The sequence below is a fragment of the Trachypithecus francoisi genome, unplaced genomic scaffold, assembly GCF_009764315.1.
Source record: "Trachypithecus francoisi isolate TF-2019V2 unplaced genomic scaffold, Tfra_2.0 Lachesis_group5, whole genome shotgun sequence".
Lineage (NCBI taxonomy): Eukaryota > Metazoa > Chordata > Mammalia > Primates > Cercopithecidae > Trachypithecus > Trachypithecus francoisi.
Window position 1 is genome coordinate 11123290 of NW_022681470.1, and position 26465 is coordinate 11149754.

Genomic DNA, 26465 nt, shown 5'->3' on the forward strand with positions numbered 1-26465 from the left:
GTGAAAATTTACTGCTTTTAGGCAAAGGACTAAAGCTTCCAATTATTAAAAAAAAAATAACGAACATTTTAATTCTACTTAAAATAGTTCAAAATGACACCTTCATCATCATATTGTACTCATTTACAGGAACTAAAAGGAAATATTCAGACAAGTCATCAGAAAAATATACTTTATACATTTATATGTTTCATAAATATTAATATATAAAAACTCTCATTACTATAATGAATACACAGTGACTTTTATTGCAATGCAGATTTGTACTTAGCTATCAAGTGATTTTTAAGTAAATATAGTGACTTCCAGTAATGATTCTGTCCTACTGCTCATGTTCAAGTTTCCTGTTTTAAATGTACTTTTAGAAGGTTAAATCCACAGTCTGTCAGATCTGAGATGTGCGACAGGCTTGCAAAGAACTTGTCTTGTCTCCAAATCTTACATCACTCTGTCCTAGTAGCCATTTCTGCCAAGAGATGCATGGTCTGGGATGAGATGATGTTAAAAAATCGAATGAGGCTAAAGACGAAAGCAGACTGTACAAAATTACTGCTTATTTCTCAGGTTTGACAGCTAGTGAACTGAGGCTAAGAAAAGATAAAGGTAGGTGAACGGAGATAGACAAAAGAGAAATTCTCCACCACTTTTTCTCGGTGTTTCCTTTGTTCACTTGCTTGCTGTAGTTTTCAGCATGACCGGCTGACATAGAAGCACAACACTGAGCTATTTGGTACACTTGGTGCATTAGGCTGTGTTTAGAAGTTCTACTTACGCAACTCTTAGTGTCTCTAGTCTCCAAAGGGAACGTGCATGAACAGACACAGCGCCACCTTCATAATGAACAGTTCTGTTTCAACAAACAAACAAAAGCCCAAATGTGAGTTAAACATGTTTCATTCTTTGGATTCTAATTTTTTGAAGCTAATTAGAAGAGAAAAGCAAATAGCCTGTGAATAAACAGTTAAAGTTATACTTTTTTGGCAGGAGACAGTATAGCTGGAAATAAAAATAACTAAAATAACAGTAACAGTGATCAACCTAAGTTTTCCCTGAATAAACAATGACTTAAACATACTCTTGCCATTTTCTCCCTCTAATCTCATTCATATTCTCTCTCTCTCTCTCTCTCTCTCTCTCTCCTCTCTCTCTCTCTCTCTGTTTCTCCCCATCCCTCCCTCCTAGTGAACAGATTTCACCTTACTTATCTAACTTAGGTCCATGAAAGTACTCTGTGAAAAGTTTAGGTATAGTTTAATGTATCATTATTTGGACATATGTATATAAATATTTGCACTTCCAAATTCTGTTTTAGATGATTTAAAGCATTTTAAAGAAATGTAAGAACACTAATTCTTAATACTTTAACAATATTGTAATCTGCAATTTATATCAAAATATAAATATCCAAAAAGTTTCAAAAATGGAACTTCTTTGGATGCATATCACATGCACCCAAATTCTAAAACCGTCACAATAATAATGTGTTAATATGTCATACATAATGCTAAGTAATTGCTATAATTATCCAAATTAATGACTGCACCAACGCCTTGAGATTGTTTTGGAAACCAAAGCCGATGCACATTCCCTCTTTCTTCCCTGAGTGTTAACTATCTTCCTCTCTATAGGGTCTGTCTTATGTAAACACATGAAAGTCTATCCTGCCTCACACATGGCAGTAATACCACGTCTACTCCTGTCAGTTTCCAGTGGGCTCCAATCTTGCTTCCAGACCCATTTCTCCACTGAAATAGATTTTGTTAAACTCATCCAGTGACCTTTATGTTACCAAATCCATGACTTTCTTTTTCTCACCTGCCTTTCCTCCTACCTGTTTAGATATTCCTCCTCATTCTGTCTTTATTGTGGAACATTTCAAACATACACAAAGATCAAGATAATATTAAAATAAATCCCCATACACCTAGCACACGACATCAGCAATGATGGGACATCACCATAGAGACAACCACGTTTTACCTATAACCTCTACTTACCCCTCCACAGGCATCTCTAAAAATAATTATTTGATATGATGAAATATCTAGTCTGTGTTTGAACTTCCCAAATTGCCTCACAGATGTTTTTAATTTTCCCTTGTTGCTTTTTCAAATCAAGTTACAAAAAAGACACACTTATCAGTTAGGGGTCTTCAGTTTCTTTTATTCTAGAATAGTCCCCATTGCTCTCTTGTCTTCCCTTCTTGCCATTTATTAGATGATAATCAGTCTGCACCATATGTCCTGAAGGACTTTCTACATTCTAGATTTGACCAACAGCCTTCCTATGGTGTTTTTTGTTTGTTTGTTTGTTTTTGTTTTTTTTGTTTTTTTTTTAACACATCCCTCTAAATTGGTAGTGAGATCTAGAAATCTATAAGCTTGTCCAAGTTTGAATTTTGGCAAGAACATTTCACAAATTGGTGTTTGTACTTCCCATTATAACACAACAGGGGTACATAATTGTCTATTTCTTTAGATAAAATGTGATCAGTTAGTTCGGGATCACCCTAATCCATCCATTAGGACCTAAGAGTTTTAGGTAGTAGGTTGGTACAAAGGTTATTGCAGTTTTTGCCATCAATAACCAGTGTCCACAACAGTGATTTTCAACTTTTGCTGCATACAGTACTCACATGGATAGTTTTTAGAAATCCTTATGTGCACCCTCACCAATGACATTAAACAGATCTGGAGTCAGGACTTTAAAAACTCTCTCGCTGGTTGCAATGGGAAGCCAAGCCTCAGAAAGCACGGTCTAAGTAAGTTACTCCACAGCAGCACTATTGATGCTTGGGGCTGCATGATTCTCTGTTGGGCTGTCCTGTGCATTGCAGGATCTTTACAGCCCTGCACTCTACCAACTAAATGCCACCAGTAGCCTCCCACCAGCTGTGACCCAAAAGAGGTCTCCAACATTGCCAGATGTCCCTTTGGGGACAAAACCACCCTCAGTGTAGAACCACTAACATAGGTAAGTGGCTCTCAGTCTTCAGTGAGGTAGAATCCTCTCCCTTCGAGGGCTTCTTAAGACCCAGATTGCTTATCTCACTTAACATACGTCCTCTAGGTGCAACCATGTTGCTATGAATGACAGAATGTCATTTAAAAATTACAAGTAGATTGGAGATATAAGTTCTAGTATTTGATAGCACTATAGCATGACTGTGGTTAACAATTTATCACATATTTTCAAATAGCTAGAAGAGAGGATTTCGAATGTTCCCAACAAAAAGAAATTACAAATGTTTGAGTTGATATACATGCCAATGGCTGATTTGACCATTCTATACTGTATGTATGTATTGAAATATCATATTGTACCCCATAAATATGTACAATTATGTGTCAATTAAAATAATTTTTTAAAAAGAGGTTGCTGGCCGCATCCCCAGAGTTTCTGAGTGGCCACGTCTTAGGGTGAGGCCCAATAATCCGCATTTCCAACAAATTCCCAGGTGATATTGATGGTCCATATTTTGAGATCCACTTGACTAGATCCATTATTTCATTTTGGCAATGGTACTTAACCTTGGTTGTATGTTAGAATCACCTGGAAAGCTTTAAAAAGTCCAATGCACACTCAGACTAATTAAATAAGACTGAATGACAAAATACAGACATTGTGCACATCTGTGTGTGTATACACACATATATAAATAGATGCACTCACACACAGACACAGCTTTTTAAATATATTTGACCTTTAATAAGGGTCTTTTACTTGACCACAAAGAAAATGTTATCAGATTTTTAAAAGACTTTTACTCATCATATTTTCTGATCATGAACAAAAAAAATTAGAAACAAATACTGAAAAGACAAGAAATTGACAACTTGGAAAACGAAGAAACTTCTAAATAATTCATGGGTCAAAGAGGGAATCAAAATTATACTCTATCTATAATATAATGAACAGAAAAGTACTTCTTAACAAATCTATGATTCACAGGTAAACTTTGAACATTTTTAATCTGCAATCCTTTAATTATTAAATAAAAAACATAAAGAATTGCCTGAAGACATGAAATAGAGAACAAAATAAACCAACAGAAAATAGAGGAAGAAACTCAATGATGTACTGTTAAATAAGATGCAGGAGTGCTATTGTGAATAGTGCCGCAATGAACATACGTGTGCATGTGTCTTTATAGCAGCATGATTCATAATCCTTTGGGTATATACCCAGTAATGGGACGGCTCGGTCATATGGTACTTCTAGTTCTAGATCCTTGAGGAATCGCCATACTGTTTTCCATAATGGTTGAACTACAGCAGCACTATTCACAATAGCAAAGACTTGGAATCAACCCAAATGTCCATCAGTGACAGACTGGATTAAGAAAATGTGGCACATATACACCATGGAATACTATGCAGCCATAAAAAAGGATGAGTTTGTGTCCTTTGTAGGGACATGGATGCAGCTGGAAACCATCATTCTCAGCAAACTATCGCAAGAACAGAAAAGCAAACACCGCATGTTCTCACTCATAGGTGGGAACTGAACAATGAGATCACTTGGACTCGGGAAGGGGAACATCACACACTGGGGCCTATCATGGGGAGGAGGGAGGGGGGAGGGATTGCATTGGGAGCTATACCTGATGTAAATGACGAGTTGATGGGTGCTGACGAGTTGATGGGTGCAGCACACCAACATGGCACAAGTATACATATGTAACAAACCTGCACGTTATGCACATGTACCCTAGAACTTAAAGTATAATAATAATAATAATAAAAGAAAAAAAAACAATGCAGGAGTGTAAACTATGTACATTTTCTGTGCAAGTTATTACTAAAAATCTATCATATATGTATATATGCAAACATATATCTGAGCATGGAGAAAGTTGTCAAATAATGAACATCAAACTATTAGTATTAATTACATAAGGTATAGAGAAATTAAGCTCAAAAAAATTTTAAAAGGTCTCTAAGATACAAATAGCATGAATAATATATCTTTGTAAAATTATATGGATTTCTACAATAAAGTGAGGAATTATCATGCAAATATTTTACTTTGATAACTTTATCTTTTGAATTTAACAATGATCTTTTATAAAAATCTAATGGTATTTTTATTAAAATTTTAAAAGACAGCAAGTGCAGAATGTCAATGGTTGTCTAATCAAGGGCTGTTTCAGACTGAAAATTGGCACTACAATATCAAGATCTTAAATACATAGGCATTTCCGTCCCATCATAAAGGACATTAAGGACATTCAAACTCATTGAGAAATCAGCCCACCTAGAGGGATACACCTGCTCTATGAAGGGATTGTCCCTTTTCCCCACAATGCATTTCAAGTATCAAGTCAAGAGTCTAGAAGGGCAATTGTCCTAAAGACAACAAGTTTACCAAATGGCATTACCAACTTTAAACTCATACAAATAAACAATTATACTCAGAGCAAATGCCCTTTCAGCTGGAAGACTGAAAAGGGAGAAAGATTCTCTAAGAAATTACACAGACTGATAGCAACAGCACCTTTTGAGCTAATCATCACAAGGGATTTTAATGCAAATGGCAGGAAGGATGCCAGAATTCAGGAAGGTCGATGGATATGAAAATACAAAAGAGCTCATGCAGCTCTTTGTTAACTGGAGACTATTTTTACAATGTACTAAAACAGTGTTACAGCTACTGGGAAAATAAGTATGTGCTAAAAGAACTGGGCATTGTTATTATTTTGAACAGAAATTTTGTTTAAAAATTTTAATCTCATAAACCAGACAAAGTCAAAGTCACTGTAATTTCACTGAATAGGAATGTTAAAAATATGCATGTATAATAACCAGCAGTATGGGCTTGTTCAACAGTATTTTGAAAGATTTCAGACTTCAGGCTGTAAGTTATGCCTACATAACACATTATTCCACAATATAATACATTTCATTAAGGAACTCATATTTCAGGCTGATCGCATAAAACTGCCTGAAGAGGCCCTTTAAGGTTATTCTAAGTACAAATTCTTCCCATGATACCACCAATTCCGCTGTTTATAACTATTATAATATTGTCCACTGATATAAAATTAGTTATTTTCATATTTTGGGCTATAAAACACAATTGAGTCTTATCTCAGTTGTCAAACCACTTGTTTCTCGGTAAAAAGCAGGCACTTTGACAGCTAGGATAGTTCGTCTTCAGAATCTGAGGCCCAGAAAGGACTAGCATTAGCATATGAATAAAAGCACAAATCCTTACAAGTTCTTCATAGCTTGACAGCTGGGCATATATTTACAATAAAATTTTATAAGGCACACAATTCTAATTAGTGAACTTTAGTACAGAATCATAAAAGGCATTATTAATGAAAGATTGCACACTGCAAGGGACACCTCCAACCTGCAAGGAAACCGCTTCCTTTCATTGTGAGTGCTGCCACAGGGCTCTGGGAACCAATGACATCACAGTTACTCTCTCGCTTGTTCTGCAGGGCAACTAAAAGTTGATGACTCACTTTCACATTTGCTTGCTACTAACTTTCTGAAGATGTCACTTCTTCATGTGAACTTGTGCAAGCTGTTGACCTCCTCTCTGCCTCATTTTCTTCATATGTAAAATGGGAATAATTTTCACTGGATTACTGTGAAGAATGAATGAGTGATATAACACACGTAGACCACTTAGAAGAGTCTTTGCATAACAAATGTCAGCTCTGAGGGTGCAGATAGTGATGGTGATGATCACGACCATGATTATGGTCATAATTTATATTCAATCCTTCCATATAGGGAGTTAAGACTCAATAATATTTTGTCTGAATTGAATGGACTGTTGCTAAATCAATCATATTATATACTTGTTGATATTCAAAGTCCCTAAATTATAAAATTGCTCGGGACAACATAACTAGGAAATGAAGCCTACCTATTAATAGCTTCATCATAAATCAGTCACTTCAGTGCTAACCTCCCCCTGCAATTCAATGGCAGGATCTCAGCATTCCTTTTTTAAAAAAATAATATAATAAACACATAATTTTATACTGTTTCTATGGGTCAGGAATACAGTGCATCTTAACTAGGTGCTCGTTGCTTGGTGTCTGCCTTGGAGTCTCTTGTGAGGTTGCAGTCAAGATGTTAGCTGGGGCTGCAGTCACTGGAGGTTTGAACTAGAGCTGGAGGCCCTGTTTTCAAGATGGTTCAATCACATGGCTGCCATAGGATCTTCAGTTCCTTACTATGAGATTCTCTCCATAAGTCTGCACGAGCATTTTCACAAAACGGCATGTCCTTACTCCGCTCACCTCCCCTGTCTACCTGTCCCATTATGCCCAGCATGTTCTTCAGCAGTGATTTTTGACCTTTATGGAGTCACATGGTCACTGAGATCTATGAAAACTAAGGACCTTCCCTCCAGGATAGCAAACTGATGCATTTACACATCAGCATTACTTTTCAGGCATATCTGCATACTTTCTTTCTTTCTTTCTTTTATTTTTTAGACAGAATCTCAATCTGTCGCCCAGGCTGGAACACAATGGTGCAATCTTATTCACTGCAACTTTTGCCTCCCGGGCTCAAGCAATTCTCCCATCTCAGCCTCCAGAGTAGCTGGGACCACAAGCACATGCCATCACATCTGCCTGATTTTTTGTATCATTTTATGTAAAGACAGGGTTTCACCATGTTGCCCAGGCTAGTCTTGAACCCCTGGACTCAAGTGATCTGCCCAGCTCAACCTCCCAAAGTGCTGGGATTATAAGCATGAGCCATGATGAACCTCAGTTTGCTTTTAGCAGTTCTCTATATCAAAATGATTCTGAATATATTTGCAGTCTTAAAATTCACATACTAGTCAATACGCCTTTCTTGGGCATCTCCAGCAATATACTTTGTTTTTTTAATTAACAAACAAAAATTGTATATATTTATAATGTATAACATGATGTTTTGAAATATGCATACATTGTGGAATACCTAAATACTCATACATACCTAAATACACCTCTCATACTTATTATTTTTCTGTGGCAAGAACACTTAAAATCTACTCCCTTAACAATTTCCATGTATAGAATACATGGTTATTAACTACAGTCATCATGTAATATACTAAATCTCTTACATTTACTCCTCTTGTCTAACTGAAATTTTGTACCTTTTGACCAACATCTTTCCAACCTCTAGCTACCACCATTCTACTCTCTCCTTCTGTGAATTTGAATTCCACACATAAGTAAAATCGTGCAGTATTTGTCTTTCTGTGCCTGGCTTATTTCACTTAGCATAATGTCTTCCAGGTTCATCCATGTTGTTGCAAATGACAGGACTGCCTTCTTTTTTAAGGTTGTATAACATTCTATTGTGTATGCATTGCAAACACTTGTAAAATGACACTACAAAAAACTCAAGCTCCGAAAAGAATGCATATATTATATAGATTAAAAAGAATACTTCTTTTCCTACCTTCTCTCTTATTTAAATCCTCTTCTGAAGTCACCTGTTTTGTCATCCTTCCTGTAGCTCCAGCATAGGGATCCACTGTCTCTAGAACTGTTGGACTTGACACCCACTACTATGACTTTCATTGCCACCACGAAAGGGTGGTCTAAAACACGAGCGGGCCTACTTTTTCTGTAAAGGGCCAGTTAGTAAATATTTTAGGTTTTGTGAGCCATATGGTCTCTGTCCCATTATTTAATTGTTATTATCGTATAAAAGCAAACATAGACAACATGTTTTTAAAAATAGGATGGCTGCGTAACAATAAAACTTTATTTACAACAAAAGGCAGTGGGCTGGATTTGACCTACCACCTTGATTGGTTGACCCTAGATCTAGAATATTCTACCCATATTATTGGTCATTTTAATCTCAGAGAAAGCTAGCTGGATAAAATCCAGGGTCTAGGGTCTTTCATAAATTGGGAGAAATGTCTTACCTTATCTATCTTGAATAACATTTCTAAATCTAGAATTCATATCTACATTGTGACAGATCTTTTTTCCCCTTACGAGAAATATAGACAAATTTACAGTGCTTCAGAGCACTTGGCTTATCCAAAAAACCCACATGAAAGAACAATTGGGGCATTTTTCAATCTACTTTTGTTTCTTCAACATAAGAAAGCCCTGACAAGGTTAGTGCAGTAATGCTGAATAGCTTACATAGTCTATTATTACTACAGCATCACAGACACTTTGAGAGGGGCTCTAAGTGAACTTTATTTTTCTCTTTTTTACATTTACCATGACTTTTGAGCAATGGGGAAATGATACAGAACTATTCAGAGTCCTATTTTCTGAATACATAACATTCTGGTTTCATTTTTTGTCAAGAAAAAGTGTATAACAAATACTGAACACCAGAAGAGGTAAATAATAATAATAAAAGACAATTCAATCAGTCACATCAAATTTTGATCATGAATCCATTACAAATGTTAAAAATAGAAAAGAACAGTTTACTAGGCTCTGAAGATTTCCTTGCCAATTCATATTATAATTACATGTTACTGTAGAATATAATAGGGACAAAGAAGAAGCCATATCAATGTATTTTAGTTACTGCAAAGCAGGGCAGTAATAAAATACTACTTCATTTATCCAAACTCCACTTTCAATGAATATATCACAGAATATTCCACAGAATTTCTGTGACATACCACAGAATTCAATTCTCCCTTCAAAAACCAGTAGTTATTTCATAATCTAAACAAAATATACTATAAATGTCATAACAGGTATTTCCAGAAATCACTATTTTTTATTTCAAAAGGGATGTACTGTTTGAATACGTGTATGATAGCAAAAAATAAATATTTTCTCCTTTTGTACACATAAGGTAATAAAGATATCACTGAACCATAGCATAATCCATCATATCAATGTGCTAAAGAAAAAAGTCATTGATCATATCAATAGATGAAGAAAAAGTATTTGGAAAAAATCCAGTGTCTATTAATAATACAAATTCTCAGGCAATGAGGAATAGAAGGGAACTTCCTCAAGTTGATAAAGAACATCTACAAAGAATATCTACAGCCAACACCATACTCAATCATGAGAAACTTGTTGCTTCTGCATCAGGACCAAATTAAGAATGTTCTCTTCACCACTACTACTCAAGACTGTATTAGAAGTTCTAGATAATGCAACAAGATAAGAAAAGGATATTAAATATATGCAGACTGAGAAGGAAGAAATAAAACTGTTTTTCTTCATAGATGACATGATTATTTATCCCAATCTCAAAGAATCAAGAATAACAACAAAAATCTCCTGAAACTAATAGACAATTATAGGAAAGTTGCAGGACACTAATATACAAAAATCAATTTCTTCTACACCAGCAATGAACAATAGGTATTTAAAGTAAAAAATACTATTTATTCTAATACCAAAAAATTAAATGCTGAAATACAAATCTAACAAAATATGTACAAAATCTAAATAAGGACAACTACAAAACTCTGATTTAAAAAGTCAAACAAAATCTAAATAAATTGAGAAATAGTCCATGTTCATGGAAAGGAAGACTCAATATTTTCAAGATGTCAGTTCTTCCCAATTTGATCTATAGTTTCAAAGCAATCAAAATCAAAATCCCAGCAAGTTATTTTGTAGATATTAACAAACTGATTCTAAAGTTTATATGAGAAGTGAAAGACACAGAAGAGCCAACACAATACTGAAGAAGAACGAAGTTGGGAGACTGACACTATCTGATTTCAAGACTTACTATAAAGCTACAGTAATCAACACAGTGTGGTGTTGGTGAAAGAATAGACAAATAGGTCAATGGAACAGAATAGAGAGCCTAGAAATAGACCCACAAAATACAGTACATTGATCTCTAACAAAGAATCAGTAATTCAATGGAAATTCTCCCCAAATAGTACTGAAAAGATTGGATATCCTCATAGATAGATAGATAGATAGATAGATAGATAATCTAGACACAGACCATACCCTTCATAAATTAACTCAAAATGGATCACAGACCTAATACAATGGAGAAAATATAGTCCTTTCAACAAACAGTGCTAGAACAACTTTATACACATGTGTAGAAAAACTAATCTAGAACACACCTGACACCTTCCACTAAATTTAGCTCAAAATGAACCATAGGCCTAAATGTAACACAGAGAACTATAAAACTGCTAGAAAATACCATAAGAAAAAATCTAGATGTTCTTGCATTTGACAATGACGTTTTAGAGGTCAAAAGTACATTCCATGAAATAAAAACTTGGTAACTTGGGCTTCATTAAAATTAAAAACCTCTGATCTGCAAGAAAACACTATTAAGAGAATAAAACGACAAGCCAGAGACTGAAAGACAATATTTGCAAACACATATCTGGGAAAGGACTGGATCCGAAATATGCAAAGAACTCTTAAAATTCAACAATTTAAAATTCACCAAAAGATCTAAGACATCTCATCAAAGATATACAGATGACAAATAAGCATTTAAAAAGATGCTCAACGTCACATGTCATCATTTGCAACCTGAGTATCACTATTCATCAGTTACCATGCCCAAAACCTGGAATGCTACAACATTAAATGCTGGTGAGGATTCCCATTCATTGCTGGTGAGACTACAAAATGATATAGCGACTCTGGAAGACAGTTTTGCAGTTTCTTAAAAAGCTAAACATACTCTTACCATAGGATTCACCAGTTGTGCTCCTTGATATTTACCCAAATAAATTAGGTCTATACAAAACTTGTAAATATTAATGGTAGCTTTTAATTACCACAACTTGGAAGCAACCAAGATGTCTTCCAAAATATGAATAAAGTGTAACACATCCACTGGAATGTTTTTCAGTGATGTAAAGAAATCAGCTATCAAGTCATGAAAAGATACAGAGGAATCCATGTATGCATATTGCTAAGTGAAAGAAGCCAGTTTGAAAGGGCTATAACTATATGATTCCAACTATCTAACATTCTGAGAAAAGCAAAACTATGAAGACAGTAAAAAAATTATTTTTTCAGGAGTTCAGGGGAGGGAAGAAGGAATAAATGGGGAATAGGGAATTTTTAGAGCAGTGAAATGATTGTGTGTGATACTTGTGGATATATGTTATTAGTCAAAGCCTATAGAATGTACACCACTGAGTAAGCATAATTTAGAGAATTAAGAATAATGTGTCAATATTGCTTTATCATTTATAACAAGAGTACCACACTAATACAAGATGTTAATAACAGGAAAACTGGTGAGGGAGAATTCTCTGTGCTTTCTGCTCAATTTTCCTGTAAACCTAAAAGTATATAATAAAGTCTATTAATTTTTTAAAAATCATTAAGTAGTCCAGCTCAACAAATATTAATATAGTAATGAAAATATATTAGGAATATATTAGCAGGGAGAAAAGGAGGTAGTTTTGGGGGCATTTTTTTCTCCAAAATAAACAAAATAACACCAGGCTATCTCAAATAAACTTTGATTATTCTCTTTAAAAGAGAAGGATGGAAAGCTACAAATGTGTATATGTAAATGTTGCAAAAGTAAATAATATGAAGAACTATTATCTTTCTGTTCTTTCATATAAACAACAGTATATAGAAATATAATTGTATTTAGCCAAAAACAAACACTAATTGCTTACCATTCATATTCTAGAAACACAGGTACATATTTTACGAAAAATAAATATAAAAAACCAAAGTTCCTGTATCCACGAATGTGCAGTTTAACATGGTAAGAAAGACATGAACAACAAAAACTAGCCCATGTGGTATTATGGGGAAACTACATATAAAGAGATGGGGGAAGGGAGGCGAAGGGAGGGGGGAGGTGGGGAAGAGAGGGGAGGAGAGGAAGCAAAGGGAAGAGGAGGGAAGGGAGGGAAGGAAAGGGGAGGCAAGGGGGTGAAAGGACATAAATTGTCAATAAGAGCTCTGGAAAGTTTTCATGAGGGAGATATTTGGGTTCACCCTTGGAGCTGAGTAAGAATTCAGCATGCAAAGAAAAGAATGACGATATGAGGAGCATGGCAGTGAGAGTAGAAAGGTTGCAGAATCTTTTTTATTTATTTATTTATTTATTTATTATACTTTAAGTTCTAGGGTTGCAGAATCTTGAAGTAGAATGCTGCCATGTTCAAAGTACAAGAATAGGGCCGGGTGCGGTGGCTCAAGCCTGTAATCCCAGCACTTTGGGAGGCCGAGACGGGCAGATCACGAGGTCAGCAGTTCGAGACTATCCTGGCTAACACGGTGAAACCCCGTCTCTACTAAAAAATACAAAAAACTAGCCGGGCGAGGTGGCGGGCGCCTGTAGTCCCAGCTACTCGGCAGGCTGAGGCAGGAGAATGGCGTAAACCCGGGAGGCGGAGCTTGCAGTGAGCTGAGATCCGGCCACTGCAGTCCAGCCGGGCGACAGAGCGAGACTCCGTCTCAAAAAAATAATAATAATAATAAAATAAAAAAAAATAAAAAAATAAAAAAAAAAAACAAAGTACAAGAATACCTCAGTGGTTGACAGTGGGATGAAGAGATAAAATTAAGAAAGTTTTCTCACCTACTTTTCTGAATGGAGGTCACAAATCCACAAGAATAAAAAGGATAGGGAGTTAAAGATAAGGACTTTGGATATTAATCTGAAAGCAACAGCACGACAGAACCCTCAAATCACAGTAAACAGGAAGGTGCACCCTTAAAATTGATATCAGCAAGAGAAACAAGTCTAAGAGAGAAAAAATAGCAATAAAATCAATAGAACTTAAAGTCCTTCTTTCTCTTATTTGAAAAACAGAAAAGTCAAGGCAAAGTTTTGAGCACAGTAGACTGGTATACATAACCAAGTTACGGACTGTAAGAAGGAAAACATCTCTGACGGAATTAAATGAAGGTTGATATATTTGAATTGCTGTCTCAAGTGAAATTCATGCAGACATATGCAGTAAGAACTTGCACATTTAGGAGAGAAGTTCAGGAGAATGAGTCTGTGGATTAGACTTGACAGTAATGCACAAAGTTCATAGCTGAGCCTATAAGAAAGAAAAGAATGAAAACATTTTGTTCCAAGGGCATTCCACTTGTGGATATATTTGAGGGGAGAACTGCATTTGACATTAGCTGATCACTCCACTGCCCTTGACAATCTTGTGCTTTGACTCCACTCTTTCCAGGTTTTCCTCCTACCTCACTGGCGGTTGCATCCTTTTCTATGCTCCTCATCTCTCCAATTTATGGTCAGCTGGGTAATTTGTGTATTTTTTAGTAGAGACAGGGTTTTGCCATGTTGTCCAGGCTGGTCTCAAACTCCTGACCTCAAGTGATCCACCTGTCTCATCCTCTCAAAATGATGGGATTAAAGGTGTGAGCCACTATGTCCAGCCTCATTTTTTCTTCTATAGACATGCTTTTGGTGTCAAGTTTAAGAACTCTGTGATCTCAAAGATTTTTTTCTATCTGCATTTTTTCCCCCTAAAACTTTAATGTTTGTTTTCCTAAAAGTCTGTGTTTCATATTTAAGTCTGTGATCTATTTGGAATTAGATGTGATATAAAATGTGAAGTTTAGGCCCAGGTTCTCTTTTGTGTATGTATGAAAGTCCAGTTGATCCATGTGAATGTCTTTTAAGTCTGGGGAAAACGTCTCCTTTTTCTGTCTGACGCAATCCCTCTTCCCTTTCTAAGACATTAAGCATAACAATGGCCTTAGATTTAATCTCTGGGGACTGAAAGTCAGGAAGAGAGATGCCTTATAGAAAACTTGAGCTTTCTGCCAAGTCTCAAACCTCCCCTTAGGCAAAGAAACACAGGGACTGCTGGCTGCTTAAATGGGAAGAAAGAATAGAGAAAATAATGGGAGAAAACGTAATTTAACATCACAAAAATTGTGCATGTTGGCAGGTATATAAATTTTCTATGGAAGAATCTGTAGCATATATTAGATTCTCAAAGATATCTACAACCCCAAAAATGCTTTTGTTTTAAATCACTGTCATCAAGATTCAGATTCCTATTCTATTGGTCCAGAGACTCTTCCCATGTGTAGAGTTACTCACTTGAAATCAAAGTATTTTCAATATAGATGACTTAGCCAAGCATACTGGAGTCATTCATAGTCCTCAAAATAGTTTTCTACTCACTCAGGTTATTATGCTGATTTACTAAAATGGCTTTCTTTCCCCTCCCCTAATTGCTGGCAGATAACAATCCTTCGGGAATTGTCAAGATAATATAAACGGGGGACTTCTCAACCAAGGGTGATTCTCTACACAGCCATCCTTAACCAAACTTACATTAAAGTCCATGAGTTATTTTTTCTCCATTTCTTTCTTTCACAAATACAAATCAATAGCATTTGTATGCAGATTCCCATATATACCTCACTACGCAAAAGGTATGCAAGAAATGAATGGCACAGCCCTGGCTGAAAACTGAATGGAAGAGATGAATATGCAGACCAACAGGGTGATCAATGGCCCTATGGGATGGGGGAAGTGAAAGTGTGGGGAAGTTAAAGACAGTCCTACTAGCGGATGTGTCCTCAATCAAGTTAAGTTTGGTTGTGTTCATTTATGACTAGACCCTCATATTTAAAATGCATGTAGGAATCGTCTGAAAAATAGTTACAGTCACCCACAATTACTCACCTGCAATTCCCACTTACAGTTGATACTGAATAGCAGGTTCAAACTCATTAGTGAAAAGAAAAGCTTTTTTGTTAACTTTTCATAGGCCGACAAAAATATCCTTCAAAATCAAAGGTCAACAAAGACTTGGCTGATCTTTCTCACATGGTTGAATAGTAAAATACGTTTTCTACCATTTAAGTTTTACAAAAATTATAAATGGCTTCTCCCAGATTAACATTCACTTCATCCTGAATACAGTGTCGTTGAGATCTTAAAAGATGGTGATAAGGTTTGGATTTGTGTCCCCGCCCAAATCTCACTGTGAATTATAATCCCCAATGTTGGAGGAGGGGACTGATAGGAAGTGACTGGATCATGGGGGCAGACTTTCCCCTGCTTTCCTTGTGATCATGAGTTCTCGCGAGATCTGGTTGTTAAAACTGTGTAGCACTTCCCCTTGGCTCTCTTCCTCCTACTCCAGCCGTGTAAGACATGCCTCCTTTCCATTCACCTTCTGCCATGATCATAAGTTTGCTGAGGTCTCCCCAGATATGCTTCCTATAGAGCCTATAGAAGTGTGAGCCAATTAAAACTCTTGTCTTTATAAATTGCCCAGTTTCAGGTATTTCTTTATAGCAGTGTGAGAACAGACTAATACAGATGGTGAGTTCCAGAAAGATAGTGGCTGGGCCTCAGACATGTTTTCATACCCAGCACATACCAAAAATGTCTGGGCTATATAAGTCCCTCAATAAATATTAACGGAATTCAGTTGAGGTGACTGAAAAGCAAATCCAGTCTTAAAAGGTTATTTCAGAGTGAAATTATACGTGTTTCAGTTGACATATTTTCATGGGAGAATTTCTGCTGCTGGTACCTTTGGGAGCATGTGGCTGAGCAGCTGAGCTGCAGGCAGGTGCTAAAGCAGCTGTCAGGAGTCTCTTCCTAGGAAGAAACAAATCAAGAAGTACTTGCCTAACCAGCATCTCAAGAAGCATTACTTATTTATTCAGGGGCTGAGTTTGCCACAATAGTTCTATTCAAGTTGCTGCACAAGGGAAAATAGGTATGTTTTGAGATGATACCTCTGTATAAAATGTAAATGAATCAGCATAAATTCGAAACAACAATAACTTACACTTTGAATCACCATTGAAAGAATCACGTAGGTAGGACTAGAGCAGAAAAACAACAAAATACATGTTGTTACCTTTACTTTGCATCCTTTGCAGACACAATACAACCATAAAGCCATCCGGAAATTTAAAAAAGAAGATGCTTCTCTGTCTTTTTTTCCTTCTGAAAGATATTGCTTACATATAGATTAAGTTAATAAACTCAGTGTAGACAAGTCATGTTCTTAAATTTTAATTGAGAAAATCATTGAGAGATTTCTTTTTGTATAATGTTGATTTTAATCTATTGTCTGTTTTTCTATTCATATACTCTAAATGCATCAAATGTCTCATTGTTTTTCATTTTTGCTAAGATCCAGCAGCTCAAATTCCTATGAATATTTTTAATCTTCTGTGTTAAAAGCCCACGTTTTTGAAGCAGTCATTCTACCCAGCCCATGCCTTGAGAATGCGGCTCTAGACCAAGTCAGGCTTCCAGAGCATGAAAAACTACAGTAGCTACGGCGCTCTCTGCAATCAGCAATCAGTTTAAGTTTGGGGTAAAAAGTGAATCTCTCCCAAAGGAGAAGAGGCAAAAAGCAGAAAGTAGCTCTCCTTTATGTACTGACTCTTCCAGCAAGACTGTTTAGCTGACTCATCTAACTTTCAGTTCCAGGCTGAAAAGATATATGCAGGACCTGAAGACAGAGAAAAAGAAGAAAAGGTCTCTATTAAAAATACAAAAACTAGCCGGGCGAGGCGGCGGGCGCCTGTAGTCCCAGCTACTCGGGAGGCTGAGGCAGGAGAATGGCGTAAACCCGGGAGGCGGAGCTTGCAGTGAGCTGAGATCCGGCCACTGCACTCCAGTCCTGGCGACAGAGCGAGACTCCGCCTCAAAAAAAAAAAAAAAAGAAGAAGAAAAGCCCTCATAGGTTAAACTTTATCCTTGACCATTTTGGAGAACAACAGAATAGCTTCAAAAGCTTCCTCCTAGGTGGTGGCCAAAAGCATACAAATATCCTCACAAGACATTAGTCATCCATCCAGTTTTGTACACAGATATAAACTATGCATCTCTTTCTAAGCCAGACGGAGAGACATTTAATTCATTATATCCAATCCATCTCATGCCTTATCAATTATTTACAACTAAAGCTCATTAAATCATCATAATATTAAAAGAGGCATGGAGGTAAAAATATTGTCATGCATACACATGGCATAGCTTTTTCCTGCTGAGTCACATTTTGGAAAGCAAATGTAGCATTTATTTCCAGATACTGTCAGAAACTATGACTTAATTGGCCTGCATTTGAAAGTAACAAGACACAGCAAGCATATGCCAAGAGTTATGCCAGAGAAGGTGGAAGAAGAACAACCTTTCTCTCCTTCTCTCCCTACCTCTCCCTCTTACCACCCCACCAAACATACCACACACATGAACACTCTCCATCCCCTTCCATGCATTATTTTTCTCCTTAGCTCTTATCATCACCTAATGCATTTTATCTCTGTATACATGGGTAAGTGTACGCATTTATAAATAAACATATTTACTGTCATATATGCCTACTAGAATGTAAACTTCTTGAGAAAATAAACTTTGTAAATGTTTGTATACTACTATAAGCCCCAGCACCCAGAAAATAATAGTCATTCTACAAGTTCTTATTGAATCGATAAAACTAGTTTCAACATTGCAAACCTGTTTTTAACATAAATAATGCTTTTCAAACAATGTTTCCTTAATAGATTTCCAAACTAAAGGCCCCAAATAATCTTCCCCAATGCATCCATTTTAAAATGTATTCATGTAAAAGTGTGCAGAGTTTATTCACATAGTGCATATCGAATCCATAAATAAGTCTGTGTGCACATAAAGGAAATGCCTTTGTGGATATTTCATTATATTCACATAAAATTTTGGATGGATATAATGAGATGCTATCTAGAAACAAAATCTAGAACAGAAAATACTCTCCACATAAAATATGTCAGGCTTGAAATAAAATTTAGTAATCAAATTTCAAGCCTCCGGAATGAAAGCCTATTTCTTTAAGTTTTTATTTTTAATTTCTGTGGGCATGTAGTAGGTATATATATCAATGGGGTACATGAGATGCCTTGATTCAGGCATACTATGCATAATAATCACTTCAGGGTAAATGGGGCATCCATCACTTCAAGCATTGATCCTCTGTGTCACAAACAATCCAACTAGACTCTTTTAGTTATTTTTAAATGCATAATAAATTTATTGTTGGCTGCAGTTACCCTGCTGTGCAAAAGGTTTTTTTTTTTTTTTTTTCTTTTCTTTTCTTTTTTTTCAGACAGAGTCTTGCTCTGTCGCCCAGGCTGGAGTGCAGTGGCACTATCTCCGTGCACTGCAAGATCCCAGGTTCATGCCATTTTCCTGTCTCAACCTCCCGAGTAGCTGGGACTACAGGCGCCCATGCCTGGCTAATTTCTTTTTTTTTTTTTTTTTTTTTTGGTATTTTTAGCAGAGACAGGGTTTCATCATGTTAGCCAGGATGGTCTTAATCTCCTGACCTCGTGATCCGCCTGCCTCGGTCTCCCAAAGTGCTGGGATTAAAGACGTGAGCCAATGCGTCAGGCCCAAAAGTCTATTTTTAAAGCAATAATTAAAACATGATTGAGAAGGGATGCTGACACATCCCTTCCCAACTACCAGACTTGCTTCTCTTTAACTCATTCTATCTCACTAATTGAAGAGTTTAATAAGAACTAAAAAGTTATGACACTATAGTTAATACTGATGGGATCTCTCCCTTTTACCTGACTGCTCACAACTACTATAGGTTATATTTTCACTATTTTTTGTTGTTTAGACAAGTTGACTACTAGTGATTTTAGAGCAATTTGTCTTCCTGAAAAAAATCTCAAGTAACTTAAAACAACAGTGATGCTGTATTTCATGAACACATCAGAATTCAATCCATAAAAGGAAAATGGGCAGGAAACATGAGAAAAAGATAAATATTTAGTTTAACTCAGATAGGCCTCATCTCCAATTTAGTTCTTCCTAATCGAATAGCTCTATATGCTCTTCATTCTAAGAGCTTTATTAACATTCTTTAGGAGAATGAATAGGTAACCACATACACATACACATCTAAATGTGAAGAGGAAGGTAAAGGTAACTCTACTGATATACAGAATCATAAAACCCCAAATTGAGCTGGATTTTCAATAGCTACAATTACGTTATGTATATTAAATAACTGTCAATAGAACAAAGCAGGAACAGGTGGACAAATCCGTGTAGAAACACAGCATTTATGACCAGACTACTCCTAAATCACTCAGAAGTCAACATCTCTTCTGGCTATCTCCTTAATAGTTTCCACTATGTCTCCTAAAAAAGTAAATTGAACTTTAGTTATTTAACATTAACAACAGCATACAACTAATGAGTATAGCCAGATCATAATTACAGGAAAGAATTAAAAGGTAAAAAAAAATTTTTTTCGTATTTCCCAGGACCTTCTCTAGCTTTCAAGTCACTATGCAAAAATCAAATTATTTTTACTTCTTTAATGAATGAAAAAAATATATTTTTAGATCATCATTATGCACATCTCCCCCAGTAAAGACTGATATCAAATAAAGAAAGGCTGCTTCCAGGCTGAGCTATCATTTGCCTCCCCCAAGTTCCTTACAATGAGCTAGGGAAATAACAGAGGGAGGTTGAAAATTTTCTAAGCAATGGTATTAACAAGATTTAGAAATAACGAAGTGCTATATAACTGAAATTCAAGGAATTATTTTTATCATTCAATTCAAATAATTGCTCAATCCCAGTATAACTAACACAAGCAGTTTATTCTTAAGCTACATCCCTTCGGCTTTGTGCCACCTATTGCTGACTCATTTTCTCCCTCAAGTCATAATCTGACATCCATTTTCATCTAATTTCACCCATGTAAATATGTTATAAAAAGGGACACAAACAAACGTGTTCTTACCACCATCACTACCTACAAGAGTCCTGATAGGCTGGTCTAATTACATACTGAGATTAAATTGACACTGAAAATATCAACATGAAATCAAGAAGAGTATTTGGAAAGGAGGGGCAGGCTTCAACAAATATGCAAAAGGAGAGTGGGTCCAGAACATGATTAAAATATCTTTGAACTGTCCCCTAGATTTCTCTGCAACCATAACTAGCCATCAAAAGGATCTTCTTGGATCTAGTCTGGCCTCTCTTCCTACAAAGTCTATGCTGAACCATTCTGTCATCCACATGCCCAGAGTCCCTCAAACTTTTTAATCGTATCTGGCTAAATGCTGCCTCTTCAGTCTAAATAATAGGGATAATAACAGCAACAACAATAAATGTGTTGATTTCTCAATATGCATCAAGTATTTTACGTGTATTTTCTTATTTCGTCTTTTCAATAGCCCCACAAAGTAGGAGATAATATTTATGCTGCATTTTACAGAGGGAAAACCAATGTTTAAAGAGATTATGTCACCTACATAAGTCACACAACTGGTAAGTGGCAGAGCAGAGGCGCAATCCCAGATCTGTCTGGTTCTAGAGTCCATTACCTTAACCACAAAGCTCTACAGTGTCTGTAGATACAGCTAAAAGTGCTCTAAGAATCACTTAGTCTAAGTCTTCCATTTAACAAATCAGGGACTGAGGATCCAAAGACTCTGGCATGGTCTCTTATAAGCCCTAACTCCAAATGAATGCATCATAGCATTAAACATATCCACAGCTCAATCCTTTGGCTTCAATGACTAATTTCCTTGATTCCCCACTAAACTATCACTCTGACTCTCTTGCTGACTCTTGTTTCTCTGTCCACATCCTAAACATCAGCATTCTGTAGGAATCCATCCTCAGCCTCCCACCTGGTTAGGCTATTCCAGGGCTTTACAGCCTTCATAAGGCAATGCCCAAATTGATAAACACATCTAATCCCAGCTCCCAGCTCCTCCCTCTCCATCTGATGAACATATGATAGACCCCATTCCTTTAAATATCCACCTTACACTTATAATTTGCATCCATCCCAAGCTTTCAGTTAAAGACTCAGAAATCCCAATTTCCTACTTGACGTCTCATAGACTATACTCACGTGTAACCAAAGTTTAACTCCATCTTTTATAGCAAACATGCACCATCTCCTGCAATCCGTTAGCCCCAGCTGTCTTCCCCTGAGGCAGAAACAAGATGGCGCTGGATTTGATACCTTCTCTCAGTCTGTATCTAGTTCTCCCCTAAACCCATCGCTTTTATCTAAATGTCTATGATGCAAGTAAACTTCTCCATTCTGATGGCATTCTCTGGGCTACGTTCTTAGATTTTGTCACATGAATTACTGCATTTCATTTCCCTGACTTAGATTCTCCCCACCTCTAATCTAAGCTCTCCTTGTCTAACAGAGTTACTATTTTAAAAGAGAACTGACTATTCCACTCCAATCCCCACATCCCTTCCTAACAACCTCAGAATAAAAACCTGCCCACGGGAATGGCACTGAGGATACTTCTCTTGTCTACTTTCCACCTTTTCTTCCATTTTCCCCCTCATCACTCTGGAATAATTGCTGTTCCCAGAATATACTTGCCATCTCTCTAGTTCTTAAGTTTATACTTGTGTTTGAAACTAATTCCTTAATCCAAGTGTCTTGCAATCTCCATTATCTTTTGTACAAACCCTACTGACACCATAGCCATCTTCTTCCTAAACCTACTGAAAGCGGCATTTTTAGCTTACAGAATGTTTCCAGGGGATGTATGCCACTCTCGACCATCATCTAGGTCTACCTGGGAACAGAGGTTAAGACTCAGTACCCAGGTTTCAGAGGTACTTTTCCTGAGATTATGCAGCTGGTTAAATGGCTATTAATTTTCTAAATGGTCCCTATTATTTTATTAAATTATAAAAATAATCATTAACTAATAGTTACCTAAGCATCCATGAAAATATGACAAATATCCACTAAAAGATTTAAAGATATGTAACAAACCATCCACACAATGCCTTCTCTCACTGTAATCTCTTATTTACATATTCATCTTACTACATTCATTAATTTGTGAGGTAGAGCAGTAGCAATCAAACGATCCTAAATATTTTTATGGTTTTGTAATATTTGTGCACTTTTCTCAGTAGATTCATACTATTTTAATCTTGTCCCAGTGCCAAATAAATTAACATGAGAGAGGTATTCTATCACATTAAATATGAGAGAAAGTGATCAATTCTATCATCTGTATCACTAAATGAGAGGTCATAGCAAAGGGTCCTAAAATTGTACGCAATTTGAGAACTCCGACTTCAAAACTGAGTTTGAGATTACATATTCTAAAAAGAAAATTAATCAAAACTAATGAGCATTTAGTGAAGTTCTAAGTAGTTTAATGCAATGTGGTCACTCTTTCTGCTTGGTTTATTTTGTTCAGCGTTTCTTAATATGTTTTAATTACACAGAAATCTTCAGTTCTTCTATTGGTAGGTAACAGAAATATAACATGAGAAAAAGCTAAGGGGGGGCAACAAATGGATCACTTCAGTGAACCAGTGAATGTCAGTAACCCATCCCATATGATGCCACTGGCCTGAACAAATATATCCCTAGTTTTTAAAAACATTACATCAAGGCAAAAGAGTGCAAGTCTCAACGCAGTGAGCTCGGGTACCAACCTCCGCTGCTCTTCACCATGTTCTCCTGAAGGGACAGTGAGACACTCGTCCATGTGTCCATGCAGCAACCTGAGGACATCACCACCAATGAGATACCCTGTAAAAATTAAAAATTATTCAGTTTGGACTGTCAGGGTCAGATGTTGTTAAATGGACAGATCATCTGGTCCAATCTTCTACTTTCATAAAGAAACTGAAGTCTAGTGAGTCTTAAGGACCTGGTCAAGGTCACAGAGATAGACAGTGCCTGCTGTTCCCTCTGAGTCCCAGGTGCCCGAGTCCCACAGTTAGGGATATTCCCACAAAAAGTAGGACCTCAAACACATAAAATCCTCTGTTAAACACACAAACACATTTCAATCAGATGTGAACCTATATAAGTTGTAATAGTCAGAACATATACAGATATTTCCCTAGGAAACCTGATTCTTTGTAAAATTCCTGTTCTAGCTATAAGGCATGACCTCAGAAAACAAGAAATCTTGACATTCGTCCAACTAGGCAACACCCTGAGGTCAAAAAATTGAAGAAAACAACCCATAGGACGCTATCACATCAAGCACACACGAATAAACTAAAGCTGACAGTAGCATAAAAATAATGGAAGATTAATCTTCACCCAAGCTTCACTTGTAAAACAGCAATTTAAACAAGATCCTCAAATGTCAGGTATCCACATTACAGAATGTTTAGACACAGACAAAAAGCTCTAATTAACAATCAGCTCATTATCACAATTCCAAAGATGACTGTCAACTTTGCATCAAGGACAGGCCCTCTAATTGAAGTGGAGTTTTTACCTTGGGCTGCCTCACTTCCTGAGCTGATTGGGGCCACGCTCCAGAGAGTCTGCTGGAAAGCGGCATCCACATGTAAGCTGCCATTGCCGTAAGACAAGTGCTGTATCAAGAGGCAAAAGAAGGCATCACTTCAGGCTCTGGTAAGCTGTAACATGTAAGTGCTTCTAGCAATGCAAACTTAACATTGCTGATTTGGTTATGTTCATAGAGAACATCTGTTTCAACCTGTCATTCAAGAATCAAAAAACTAGTCAGAAGAAAAGAGGTTCCTCTCTGAATTTAGGGATTTTTAGACTTCATTCTAACAGTTACTGACTTAAGTCAATAATCAAAATATGCATACATGAATACACTAAATAAGTTTATTTGTAACAAGATACTATTTTTGTTTTAAGGGTGATTGATGAACAAAATGAGCACTTAAAATTATAATTGGGTTTCCCACATATCACATTCTGACAGCTTTTTGATGATGAAGTAAGTGAAATCTATTGGACCAAGTTTATGGAGTCTTCATTTTATGAAGTCCTTAGGCATCTTACAGGGTCTTTTACGGAGTCCTTCAGGAACTGTTATCTGCAATTTGATACAAAAGCCATTAGATGGCGATATTTCCTAACAGCTATCTAAAACCAAGCTACATTTCTTCCAAAATTCAGATATTACCAAATTTCAGATTTTCCTTCTTAGAAATAGAAACATTAAAATAAAACACACTTAATATCTTTTAGAGCCATAAGACTGAATTATCGAATGTTAACTAAGAAAAACAAAACTATGAGTACAGCCGTACGCCTTGCTTATTTTACTAATCATTACTTGGCTGCCTCTAGAATTTCAAACATATATACAGCAACCACCTGTTTTCGTGGAGTCTTCTCAGTAAACATCGCCAGTCTCCCTGCAATGTTTCTGTAACACTTTGCCAATACTGATGATAGCCTAAGTTTTCACAGACTTTAATCAGACCAGAAATCTTGACCATCTTAGTTAGATGAAGATCAGTCACAGCCTAAAGTAGTCACCTTAGGTGTACTCCAGAGGCCTTTTAAACATCCTAAGGGTCTCTTTAACATAAAGACACTATTCTTAAGTCACCATCGAGAAGAGGTCATTCACTCTCTTTCTCTTAAAAATAAAACCAAAGAAATTTTAACATTGTGATATGTATATAGGGTTTATCAGTCGTTTTTCCAATTAGTAAGACTGAAAGTTTACCAGCTGATACATAAGATTTAGCAATAATTTGCTCTTATGCCTCTCCTCAACCTCAGCTAGCTGCCTGCTTTTGTACAATTTCTTCTTCACTTCAATCTGTCATTCTGACACGTAATCCCAGCTACATTCCTTTATTGACTCAATTTCTTCTCCAATATGTTAAAACCGTTTGTTTACAAATAAATCATATCCCACCTGCTTTAACAAACAAGCAGAATATATTTCCCTTCAAAGCGATTATCACACAATGAAATTCTTGGGATTATTTTCTTTTTGCCTTTTAGAAGTTACATGACACAGGTTCACAGCTGTATTCCTAGCATCTGGCAATGTTATCCAATAAACATGTATGTGGAGAAGACAACCAAAATCATAAAATCAAAGTATCATAAACTTAAAAATACATATTTTAAGCTATTCCATAAATACTATTTCAATAACTTAGTGTAAAAAAAAAGCACATGCACATGCGCACACACATACATATCCATGTGAATGACACCGATTTTAACCAAACTCTGAAAATAATTCAAAATACCCGTGCTTGTATTTGTGACCAAGTGAAAGCTCATGTAATATTATGATACGTAGATTACCATCATTTGTTAATTCATCATGGGTTCAGTGAATGTACTATGTATATTAATAGTATACATTCTCCACCCCAAGGGTGCTTGTAATCTCATAGAAAAAATTCATACACGAAATGCTGTACCTCAGTATACAAACATATCACATGTGATATTTTGATACATGCACACAGTGTGCAGTGATCAAATTAGAGTAATTGAGATATCTATCACCTCAAACATTGCATGCTACACTTTTTATATACTGAGGTACAGCATTGTGTGCATGTATTTTGTGTATGTATATGTATATGTAAATATATACATATTAATGGGCTACATGTGATATTTTGTACCAGTAAAATAAATTACGTACCAATTAAATTAAAAAATAAATAGGGCTGGGCATGGTGGCTCCTGCCTGTAATTCCAGCACTTTAGAAGGCCAAGGCAGGCAGATCACGAGGTCAGGAGATGGAGACCATCCTGGCTAACATGGCGAAACCCGTCTCTACTAA

General features: G+C 36.3%; 1 protein-coding gene across 8 annotated transcripts in view; it reads right to left on the reverse strand.

Moving 5' to 3' along the window:
- The window catches only part of RYR2 (ryanodine receptor 2), an 805689-nt gene that overhangs the window by 418659 nt on the left and 360565 nt on the right, over positions 1-26465 (reverse strand). For all 8 annotated transcript variants that reach the window (XM_033200167.1, XM_033200166.1, XM_033200162.1 and 5 more), the window contains exons 9-11: positions 24161-24260; positions 23361-23457; positions 773-847 (exon numbers count right to left, since the gene is read on the reverse strand). In XM_033200167.1, the coding sequence (XP_033056058.1) occupies positions 773-847; positions 23361-23457; positions 24161-24260 (272 nt within the window). The remainder of the gene's footprint in view (positions 1-772; positions 848-23360; positions 23458-24160; positions 24261-26465) is intronic.